The 11793-nt window shown below is 39.7% G+C and overlaps 2 protein-coding genes across 6 annotated transcripts in view; both read right to left on the bottom strand.

Moving 5' to 3' along the window:
- LOC111269984 (uncharacterized) overlaps positions 1-5201 on the bottom strand; it is a 10372-nt gene extending 5171 nt beyond the window's left edge. For 2 of the 3 annotated variants that reach the window (XM_022849949.2, XM_022849950.2), the window contains exon 1: positions 2016-3121. In XM_022849949.2, coding sequence (XP_022705684.1) covers positions 2016-2260 — 245 coding nt within the window. In that variant the 5' untranslated portion in view covers positions 2261-3121. Of the gene's footprint in view, positions 1-2015; positions 3122-3932 lie in introns of those variants that run through there. The other variant, XM_022849951.2, reaches the window with a different exon arrangement.
- Positions 5202-5786: 585 nt separating this feature from the next.
- Positions 5787-11793, bottom strand: part of LOC111269982 (uncharacterized) — a 7251-nt gene continuing 1244 nt past the window's right edge. For 2 of the 3 annotated variants that reach the window (XM_022849946.2, XM_086972324.1), the window contains 9 exons: positions 11332-11519; positions 10530-10971; positions 10159-10328; positions 9755-9876; positions 8662-9104; positions 8278-8388; positions 6543-6842; positions 6117-6382; positions 5787-5974 (listed from right to left, as the gene is read on the bottom strand). In XM_022849946.2, coding sequence (XP_022705681.1) covers positions 5905-5974; positions 6117-6382; positions 6543-6842; positions 8278-8388; positions 8662-9104; positions 9755-9876; positions 10159-10328; positions 10530-10971; positions 11332-11519 — 2112 coding nt within the window. In that variant the 3' untranslated portion in view covers positions 5787-5904. The remainder of the gene's footprint in view (positions 5975-6116; positions 6383-6542; positions 6843-8277; positions 8389-8661; positions 9105-9754; positions 9877-10158; positions 10329-10529; positions 10972-11331; positions 11520-11793) is intronic. The other variant, XM_022849948.2, reaches the window with a different exon arrangement.

Raw genomic sequence — 11793 nt, 5'->3', positions numbered from 1 at the left:
ATTGGTGCTCTATAAAATAGACTCAAATAAAGTGAATCAAATAGTTTCAACTTTCAAGGCCATCGTTCAGCGCCAATGCGGGATATGTTCGAGGAGTTTTCGATTTATAAAAGCAGGATTACTTTGCACTGGTATTCTACTTGTCTGTAAAGACATCAACGAACATTTTCAAACTGTTGATAGACGATGCGATATTTAAAACTGCCGTATCGTATTTTAGAGATCGTAGGCGTGACAGCTTGCTGTAATCAGATTTCAGCAAATTCAGCACTCATATTTTGTGTTAGTTCTACTAGTAGTTAGTGCACAGTCTATAACCGGTGCCTTCTTTCTCACCGCCTGACACGACTGTTGCCCCCACTGAAGCACTAGGTCGTGGTGTTTAAGTGAGCTTGACCGGTTGGAGTGTTTTCTGGTGATATTGGGTGTTTCCGTACATATATCGAAATGGGAAGAGGAAGAGATGTCACTGATGAGCAGATTGCTTGGTTGAAACAAACGTGCACAATGTGAAACTGCGGAAACTTTCCATATTTTTTAACATTCATTTAGCAACTTTGTTAGAATCTAAGAAAAACCTTGTTAAAATTAATTAAAAAGGTGAACCGTGTGATTATTTACGAGCTTAAAAAGGATAAATTTATCTTGTATAATGTCCTCCAGAGCAAATTAGAAGAGCGTGAACCCACTGTGTCAAAAATGACGCTTTGCCGCCGACTCAAGTGGGCTGGCTTCAAGGTTAGTGGAGCTACCAAGAAACTTCGGTCAAAAGATAAAGTGAAACCAGCTCGCCTTCATTAAACAAACTAAGTAGAAATTGAATTATTGAAAACTGAAAAAGTCTATATCTTCGATGAATCTCATTTTGAAATTGTTGAAGAAACGCCCATCATTTATTCAAACGACTTGATGACTGTGTCGTGCTAGAAATCTAACATTCAATAAAAGTATAATGCGATTTATGAGTTCTGGCAAACGCACCGGAATAATATATTTCGCGCAAGGAATACTAGAGCAGTGGGAATATGCTAAGGTTATCGAGAGCAAGATGCCGCCTCGGGTCTGGGAATGGTTTCCTGACAGTGACGATGCCTTCACGCGCGATGGAACACCTTGTTACAAAGCACCGAGTACCTCCAGGTCGTTCGGGTGCTGCCGTGGTCTCACCTCAATAGGTAATGCTCAGAAAATCGTGAAACCATGCGCTTGGAAAGGGCATGAAATAACAGATATTCCAGATATCGGTAAAAAATCACTCATGTGTGACAACAGGATCCCTTTATAGTTAAGACAGCATCACAAGCATACCCCAAAAACTAGCGGCAGTTATCGCTGCAAAAACGGTACCACAAAATACTGATGCTTGGAACTATTTCAGACCGTTTGTCAAGACTTCGAAAATATTTGCCGATTTAGTTATTGTCATGCTTGGAACCAGAGTAAAGTAAAATGTCACTTTCATAAGTTAAAAACCGCTTAACAATACGTCGTTTTAATGTGGAAACTATTTGATTGAGTTTATTTGAATCTATTTGGTTATGCATCGAACATATATTTACATATTACTTCGACCTACCAATATAGGTGCTTTTGACATTACTGTCACCCGCATCATTTCGAGTTAATTTTTTTGATGGACGCTCATAAATCAACAATATGTCGGTCACGCATCCAACGTTCATAAATATGTATCTATGCAAATATATAGATCAATTTAAAACGTTTGCGGTCATCATTTGCACAAAAATATTTTTCTGCAACACCGTAGTGGATTAGATAGACCTATTATTGTAATATAGGAAGACTAGCCCTAAGACGAATGTTCATCTTTTCCTCTCCATCAGATTTAACAACGATAGAACACACATAGACAATGTGGACGCGTCTATATTTCTCTATATACAAATATACATTGGTACCTAGTTATTTGGAACCTTAATCAGGAGAGACATATACAGAAACCTGAGAACTTTGTTACTTCTTTGTCTCTCTTTTTCCCTGTTCTATCAACTTACTTATCCTGGCTGATCGAGTTGTTGTTATCGTGATTGTTCGAATTATTATTGTTACTGGTGTTTTGGCTGTCTGCGAGTGGGGAGTCGTGGGAGACGACGACATCGTCAAGCAAATTGTTGGCATGTGCAATGTCAAACTGAGCAATCACCGAGGCTGCACCTTGGGGCACTCCGCCGTGCATCACCTTCGTATTGCCATTCGTCGCCTGGGCAGCCCCGCTCACCATGCCCGTTAGAGTCTCCATTCACCCTCAGTTGGTGACGATAGTAATCGTATCAATAAACGATGAGCGGTTGTCGGATCTCCTTCACCGTCTCCTTCTTTGAAATCTCCAGGACTACCCCCTTGATGGAATCATGGGACTCCGGACCGACTACCCCGCAGTGTCAAGCTACTACCAGCCACATTACAATAGTTGTTGACAACCGGCGCTATATCGCGGAACAAGCTTAAGTTAAGCTCTCATTTCGTATTTTGCTTTCCTCTCGGTCAACTTCTTTCTTGTCTCTAGCAGCAGGGAAGGCTACTCCATCGGTTTTCCCGTCGAACTACTGTTAGCGCGTCTAACGAGGGCTTTCGTAGGATTCGGGAAGCCTGCGTGCTTGGCCGGCCTGATCGCAGCAACACATTAGCTGAAACCACACCAAATCACGCTTTTACTCTGTCAGCGGCAGGGGTGCACTGAGGATACACTCAATTTACTTGTGTAACAACACGACCAACTCTGGTAAATTCTTTTGCCCCCTATTATTACACTAATGTCGACTGATCGCGATAACCCCAGCCTTCGCAGGTGATTCTGTTGACTCAGCTGATCCAGTCGATGTCTTAACGACACAGGGTGGTGGAGCGATAATGTACTGAATTATTTTAGTGCGTTGAGCGTTCGTCACAGTCGTAACGTGACGGGGGGCGGACAGATGGGCGTGCAGGTATAGATACAGTTAGAACAACAATGTCAGTGGCGCCACAGAATTCGAGTTAGAAAAGGTCTCGTATTGGTTCAGTGGGTGAATATCGTTGTCATTACGGCTACCACATCAGTAAAACTCACAGCCAAAACTAACAATCGCAACGTACAACAATTAAAATCCCCACTGTAAAAGGGGTGCGCAAGCTTAGGGAACTCTTCTAGGAGCAAATGAGGTATTAGTAGAACTGAGCGAAGAGAAGCCACCAGTCGTTGCAGCTGCGGAAGTGTTTTCCATCTGCACGGAGTAGCTATGAGACGGATCACGGTTTGGTATAACTTCAACAACAACATGGTATCGATGATACATTACGACGATGTAGGCTGCAGCAGTGAGGTTGAACTGAACGATTAGAACTTCATCGAAAGCACTAAAACGCGCTTAAGCAGTACGCTGCTCGACTACATTTTCACTCTATGGCATCATTTCATATCTCTCTATAAGGGCACATTAATAACAATAATAACAGAACGTTCACACAAATCAAGCACCAACACGGAACGAAGCGAGCCGTCGGATACTGTCAGCCAAGGCAAGCCCGTTTAGGACCGACGAGATCACGAAGGGCGATAAGCGTATCTTAGAAAAGGAAATCGACCACGCAAGTACAGAACATGGTCGCGGACATTTCGAACAGCGCTAACATTTAACCAAACAAATATTCTAAATAACAGTACACAGCACACGGGCCAAGCAGCGAGCAAGATGGGCAAAATCAAACCGAACGAACCATCTAACCGTCCCCCCTCCCGCCGCGACATACAACACACTACGCGGCTGTAAATAGACGAGACGACGTTGAAGTGATAGGGCGCTCATCCGACGGATCGTCGGTTGTAGCTCGGTCGCCCGCACGAATGAAACTCGGAGCGTTATTCCGGCTTTAGCCCCAGATTTGCCAACCTTCCAGCGAGCTATGTAGAGTTCATGGCGGAGCCTACTTACACAACGACAGCTGCTTCAAGACCGTCCATCATGTTAACATCTTCCTCGAGTAAAGCAAACACGCGACGCAGCCAGGTCTCACGATTCCATCTGTGTTACAGCAGCGGCAATGATGGGACTATTGCTGGTCAACGTCGCAATTTGAATCTACACAGTCGCCGTAGACACTAGTTAACTAGAACACTAAGCGATTCTATGCTGGTAACTAGCTGCTGCATTCTAGCTCCTATGGGTATACCATCATAACAAGTAGCTACGCTTTGTATTAGAATATTGAAGAGTCGGCAGTAGGCTTTGGCGTAGCAGCGGCGGCGGCGGATGGTTTGATCACGGGATGACCTTTTAGGCACCAATCGTCAGTTTGTCAAGACGCAACGCATATAAGAGAAAAACAGCTGATGGTCACTCATATCTTTATGAAGTACAAATCTTTATTATCACTAAAACTAGCTTATTGTTCAAAGAGCACTGTATGAGATGAGCAGAGGTGACAGAAAACTGTGATAGGCTGGCACTGAATGTAATTAACAAAACAAAACTTGCTGCCAACTGATCTTCTGCGAAGGAACATCCCTGAGGTTCTTTGTGATCGAATTTTCTTACAGGACAACAGTTGCTAGCTCTACAACTGTCCTTAACTGGTTTTGACTGGTGAAAACTCAACGTTGCCTAAACGATGGGCAGAGGTTTTTAGCGGAGCTTCTCAAAATTTGCAAATAGCCCTCTGTGGGACACACTAGCTGTCTGTATTTACAAAAATACGGGCTGCGGCAGAAATTCGAAATGCTAATTGTGAAAAACAATAAAGTAGTACTTCATAATGAGAATAACTGTTTAGTAATATTCCGAGAAAACAATTTGTATGGATAATTACAGTAAACCTGTCGCTAAGTTTGGGTCATGTTCTGTTAGCAGAGATCTCGTTGCAAGAACTTGTGTTTTTTTTTCAAACGCTTAGTAAGAAAGCTTGCTTAAAAGTATCATCTTGAAATGTGCTGGATGGAGCCCATCGCAACCTTTCTGTGCTCGTTAATTGACATAAATAATTTTTTTTTTCTCAGAAACACATTTCATTTGATTAGCAGTAAAGATTCTATAAGCAAACTGCGCTAGAAATAATAAACTCTGCAAACTTTATTTGGTGTGCCTTCAATTTTCCTAAATAAAAACGATTTGCCAAAAAGAGCATAGCTGTAGATATGATGAAACTTTTCAGTCTTTGCGATGAAATGTATTGTGGTGCATTTTATTGCATCCCATACACAAACAGATTTTATCGAAATTCAAAATGAGGTTTTTATGGCCCAAAAAAATGAAAAGTTTGATCAGAACTGATTTATTTCTGAGGAGCACATAGGTAAATGGCGGAACTTGGAACTACAGTATGTTTATTATAATATAAGGCTAATAATATAAATATAATAGTATGTCACAGTATACCTAGTTCCCACGCAGCGAATGTTTTAATCTACTTTTTTTAAATATACAACATGTTATTAAAGCTTCTTTTTTGGTTACGAAAAACAGATCAGGAGTTTTAGAACAAAACCGAATTAAGCCAAACTGTCCGCCGTAAGTTGACAGTTAATCATTCTTCTAGGAAGGATCCGATATCTAGATAACTGGAGATGAGAATACGCGTTTTTTTTTAAAATATTTATTAATAAATTTATATTTGTTTTTTGAAACTACAAAACGTGCAGTCGTTATCCAAACCTAACGGCTACTGATCAAAATTTTGTTAGCGGTCTTTTTCACGCTATTTTATTATGTCCAGCAGCTACTCTACTTCCAAATTATTCATGGGTTTTCTTTATCAGCGAGCGAAATAGCGATATATTGACAACAAATATGTTATGGAAAATACTGTGCTTTAAATTTAACTGAGGTATGTACAAGGCAAAAACAGCATCTAATTATTCAGATATAAACCGGAGAGAAATTATAGCATAGACTAGTTGCCGCATTTCCATTAACGAGATTTTTGGAACGTAGCCGTGTTTTTGCTATCTTCCATCTCGCGGTCCAAATTTTCAATTTCCCTGCAAAATCATTCATTAAAAATACACACCCGAAGTTGGCAGATGTATTTCAGTTGTAGTGAATTTTGTATGTGATATCGAAATTTTATAATATAATGCATTTTTTTTTAATTTGTTGGACGATTATTTTTGAAAAGCGTACCTTTCAAGATTCTTCATATCCTCCGTGTCCAGCGGTGCAATTGGTTCGTCCTCTTCATCATCATCATAATCAGCGGTATTTCTCGTCACCACTGTGTTTGACTGTCTAGTAGAAGCTTTTTCGTACGCCGCTTTTTGTTCAGCGGGAACTGCAAAATCGTCATTTGCAGACCCTTCCTCATCGCTACTCATCACGAGATTTGCAACACGCCGCCGGCCTTTTTGACTTCGTATCGAACATTCTGAACTCTGTTCAACACACGAAAACTGCTGTGCTCGTTTATCAAGCTATTAGGTAGAATTGAATAAAAATTGTTTAAAATCTACATTCATATAGCAGCGTGACCTTATAATAACATAATACTTTGGTAAAAAAAAAAAAAGAATTCCCAAGATATTCACAATACTACGAAATATTTTTAATTACCTTATGGTCCCCGTGAGGAGTCAGCTTTTTCCGTTTTGTTGCTACCATTTGAGTGTCGATATTTGCCATGAAATCATCGGCTTCCTCGTCGCTCAAGTCAAGAGCCTTTTTGATAGGCAACACAAACTGGCTATCTTCAATGCTCATTCTATTGCTAGCCAGCTCTTCAGTACGATTCGTCACTCTGATTGATCCGGCAGGCGATTTTTTCGCCGCTATTCTTGTCGGTGATACTATTAGAGGCAAAGTCTCGGGTATGCTTCCTTCACTACTACGACACATTGACTCGAGTGCGTCTTTCTAATGAAAAAAACATACATATAAGGCGGGACGTAGCCCTCAAGCATGTGCCACAGTTACGTTTAGTTCGACATTTAAACAGTCGTGTTAGAAAGCATGCCTACAGGAATCTGTCTAAGCATCATAGCTAACTAGCTTGATAAATAATCTCACAAATACGATGACTGTCGCGGTCCACATGTTCCATTACGCGAAGCTAAAGCTGGTGCTGTCTTAGATTCTAAGTTACAGGTTACTCTAGCGAACGATTCTGCGACCTCGATCGCAGCCTTTATTTAGCCCGAACATTTTTTCTGAGTGTAGTATAGATGCTTGCGACTAACCATCACAAATAATGTGCAAATCAATGAATAAAATACGATCTAGTATGGTTCCAATCGAAAAAGCTAGCTACTAGAAATTACTGGTATTATACCCTTTACTGCACTCAATAATGTGCTGAATTTCTGCTTAGCAAATACATATATATTACAAAACAGACATTTCGTTGTTACGTTAGACACTATTTGTATTATGATTATTAATTAATCTTATTTACATTACCGCAAAATCAAAATGTAGAGCTAGATTCGCGTGCGATATGATTTTTCTCGACTCATTTCATGACGCCTGTTTAAGGTATCTATCTCTAGGCGTATATACCAATATGCTAGGAGCAAAATACGAAGGGAAATAATTTTCCAGATTGCTCATTATTAGCCTACATGTGCGCAGCAAGTATGAATAAACAGTAGGCAAGAATACGTCACAAGTGCATGCCAACTAAGCAGAATTTCTGCCAACGCTTTTTTTATCACAGAGGACTCTCACATTAATTAATACGCTCGAACCTGTAGTATTCAGGCGTTTTTTAATGACTCCACAGGTTAGTTGCCAGTAAAATTCCGTGACAACCTTATACAACCGGAAGAAGCAAAAACAATAATGCTGAATATTTTAATTGTATATTAACTATAAACGTAAATTATTTTTCAGGCTACAACTTAAATACGATCTACAATCGTTAGTAATAAGAGATGACAGCAATTTTAATTAAAAAATGCCTCTCATAGTTGATCTTCTGAAGTAGATGACTTTAGGTTCCATATTTGTATAATGTACCTTACTCCAATCTCGAAACAACAAGGACCTACTAATGTTTCTGCAATGAACAATCAAAACTATTCGAGTTGCTTGGAAGCCGCTGTGTAACAGATTTGTTTAAAAAAATAAACTCGTAAGTGTATATCACCAAGGTTAATGTTCAGGGCGGAGATAGCTTGGCCTTCAGTAAACTGCATAGCTGAACAGTTACCCATGTTGCTCTATGCCAACTCGACTCCGAGAAAGAAGCATTTCTCGAGAACAAGCAGCACCGAACCGATTGATTACAAATGCAGTGAAGTCATGACCCATTCATTCAGAATAAGCCATGATAATTCCAAATCAAACTAACCTCTCCATCAGATGGCACCTTAGCTGCTTTTTCTACAGGTTCGCCTGGTATCTTGTGCTGTTTGACACGCTGTTCACAAGAAGTGAAGTCCACCGAGTCCAAGGAATCCTTCTAAAATATTGTTCACGCTTTGTTAGATTGTAGACAGACTCAGAATTTTTGTATATTTACAGTCTACAATATAATCCTTTGATGAATACATATACATTCAATTAGTTACATTAACCTACTACTCGCCATGGTTCCATCGTTCAGCAGTGTCTTGAACTCTAATATGTGTTATCGTATTATGTTATTATACTATATCAACATATATATATATATATATATATATATATATATATATAATATTATTATACAGAAATACGACTTCTGTACACCAACCTCATCCAAAATATTACGTTCTATATGTCGCCCATCGGTGAGCCTACTTAGTTCTTGTTCATTTGGTGCAATAGTCGGTTGTTCACGATGTTTGAGTGGTGGTGCCTTCTGTTTTATCGGGCTCATATCCAGGCTCATTGGCTGCGCATTAGTAGCCTGGACTGTTGCTCTCTGAGTACTGCACCTATTACCGTGTCTCCTGGTGGTAGTAGGTGGCAGTTCTACGGCAACATTACCGTTACCATGAATTTGACTATCGGTAATTTCTTCTGCAGTGTTTTCCTTAATTCCGAACTTTAGAGATAGATTTTTATGTGATGATTCAGACTGAAGGGTTTGGTCAACGTCAGATGGCTCACCAATATCGAAGCCCAAATCCGTCTGAACGATGGCCTCTCGATAGAGTTTGGGTGGTGCTACGTATGGACGATCAGTCTGAACCTCTGTATTATAATAAAAGAAAAAACAAAAAAAATAGTTGATTGTTATGACAAACAAAAAAGTTAGCTCCGTGGTTTTTTTTGGTGATGGACATAAGAGATGTCTAGAATTTTTTTTCTAAAAAGCTTCGTGTCATGAAATACTTATGGTTACAGTAACTTGCTTTAACACCTGCTAAACAGCATATTTGAACAGATAAAGAATAGATATATTTGTCCCTGTGATAGCGCCCTACCAACGTGTTCCGGTACTACACTTAAGGACAAATGGGGGTGTAACTTCGTATCCGGACCTTAACAGGCTTCGTACTGAAAGCCAGCCATTTGAAGGAATACCTAACGGTTCAAGTACCGGACGTAAAACTCGAAATAAAAGAAAGAAAAGACATACAAATGTTAACCACAGGTTTTTAGTATCATTAGGTAGTTTTCTTTATTTCTTCACACACGACATTACTCGACCTGGGACTATTTATTAGCTAGATAATTAGATTGAAATATGTGCTATCTTCAAGACATGTTTTGCCTTTTAAGTGACAAAGACTCACCCACTGTAATCGGCTAGCCACTGACATATGCACAACTGTGGTAGATACACTAAGTGTCCTAATATGCTTACGATATAGAATGCAATGTAGCGCAGCAGTACTCACCGACAGAGAGAACCTTTGTTGAAGAAACCCTTTGACTATCAGCCGCTAATGGATCTGTTCCAATGGACACTTCCTTCGTCGTCACTCGTGGCATTGAAGTCGACACATCCAATGTAAGTATACTACAAAAGATTAAAAACAATGGTACTATAATAGTAAAACAATGCTATAACGGTAAAAACAAAAAATAAGAAGGCCCATGGCTGGATGCGGTACCCGTTTGCTGCTCTTATCTATGAGGCAAATGCAAGATAACTATATATGGAACATAGCATTTACCAACACTCTCGTTATTCAATTGTAACCACGCGGCGTATACGTTTTCCTTTTATATGCATATCGATATTAACCAAATACTGCACTCACTAGTATGGTATATAAAACAGAAATCTGTGTCAACTTACTTTTGAACCTGAACTGCGCTACTTCGTTTGCCTTTCATCGCTGTTTCAGGACTAAGTGCTCGATGACATTGACAGGCGCAGCATGGTGAGTCCGCTAGCGAAATTATGGGACATGAGGCGTTAACGTGGGGCTCTGCAACGCCTACCGGGCTGTCCGTGGCCTCGATTGCCTTGTTAAGAAAAACAGTAAATTAACAATGTTAGATAGAAGCCTGTATATCTCTCATGACACTGATGATAACTTAAACAGTATATATATATATATATATATATATATATATATATATATATATATTTTTTTTTTTTTTTTTCTGAGGTATAATGATATCTATGGGAATAAGAGAATCGTTGTTATGGTCGTTAGCGCTCACCGAGACTGCAACAGCGCCGCTAACAGTTAATTGCTTTCGATGGGCTACTTCGAGCCGCGGCTTTTCTACACTTCTTTCGACCTGTGTTACAACTCCAGAGAAGCTAAAGTCTGTGTCTTGACTTGTCGCGGTTCCGTCATCACTGTCGACAGCTTGAGGTCTCTGGCTTGCCACCACAGGCGACAGGAGAGCTTGTTTAAGCAATTTTTTGGGCACAATCGACCCGGAGACACCTGTAGGAGTTCTGGAGTCTGGAATGCGGTGCCGTACATCGCTAACAGAATTGACTATCCCCATATTCGGGGTTGACGGAGTAACTGGCGTTGACTTCTTGGCAAATATTACTTGGCCACCGACATCGGATCTGTTCTGAATAACAAGTGGACTGTTCACAGATTTTTTCGCTCTAATCGACTTCAGTTTGTTAGCTTTCGGCGATGGTCTGTAAACAAATATTCAGGTGAACTTTTTTATTTCACGGACACCTTATGTAGAGGAGAACGAAAACAGGCAGCATTAAATTGTAATCTAAGTATGTTTAGAATGATAAACAGATATAAGACTACGAAATCTTACTTTAAGAATTAACAGTGACCTCTCCCTTGAATCTGCACAAACAAACAAACGAAGCCGAAGGTCTACACTTTTTTCTTAACAACAGAATCGGTTTAGATCGGGCTGCTTATGGGATGACAGCACTGCAGCTAACATTCACACTTAACAATAAAATCTATAGTGTTGGAATATTATATAGGAGTTGGAGTATACTCGCATCATGTTTTTGTCTATACGTGAAGGTTACCGTTCATCTTCGGAGAAGTCGACAAAATCTTGTTTGCGTTTCTTTGCCAAATTTTGCGAATGTTTTTTGCCTTCCTGTGAATCTTCCTTCAAAAGAATATCGCGAATTTGATGCAAAGTTGATGCCACTTTGTCCAGATATTCTGCCCGTCGAATAATACCAGGTTTGTTACATCGTGGACACTGAGCCTAAAACGTGACAAATTAACATAAAAATATACATTGAGCCAATAGGAAAAGAGCTCCTCAACTTAATAACGTAAAATTAAGTATAGATCTCACAGATTACGTCTACGTAAAGTTTGAAAAACTTGGATATGTAATAGATCCTACTAGAAACATGTTATATTTAATACCTGAAAGATTTTATACTGTTTGCACTCTCTTTCTAATGTAATAGCTATTTTACAACTTTGCATCTATGCAAATTCTTATCACAACTTTATATATCTGATCCGCAGAC

Source organism: Varroa jacobsoni, unplaced genomic scaffold (assembly GCF_002532875.2).
Source record: "Varroa jacobsoni isolate VJ856 unplaced genomic scaffold, vjacob_1.0 scaffold_1428, whole genome shotgun sequence".
Classification (NCBI taxonomy): Eukaryota; Metazoa; Arthropoda; class Arachnida; order Mesostigmata; family Varroidae; genus Varroa; species Varroa jacobsoni.
This window is presented reverse-complemented; position numbering and strand designations above follow the sequence as displayed.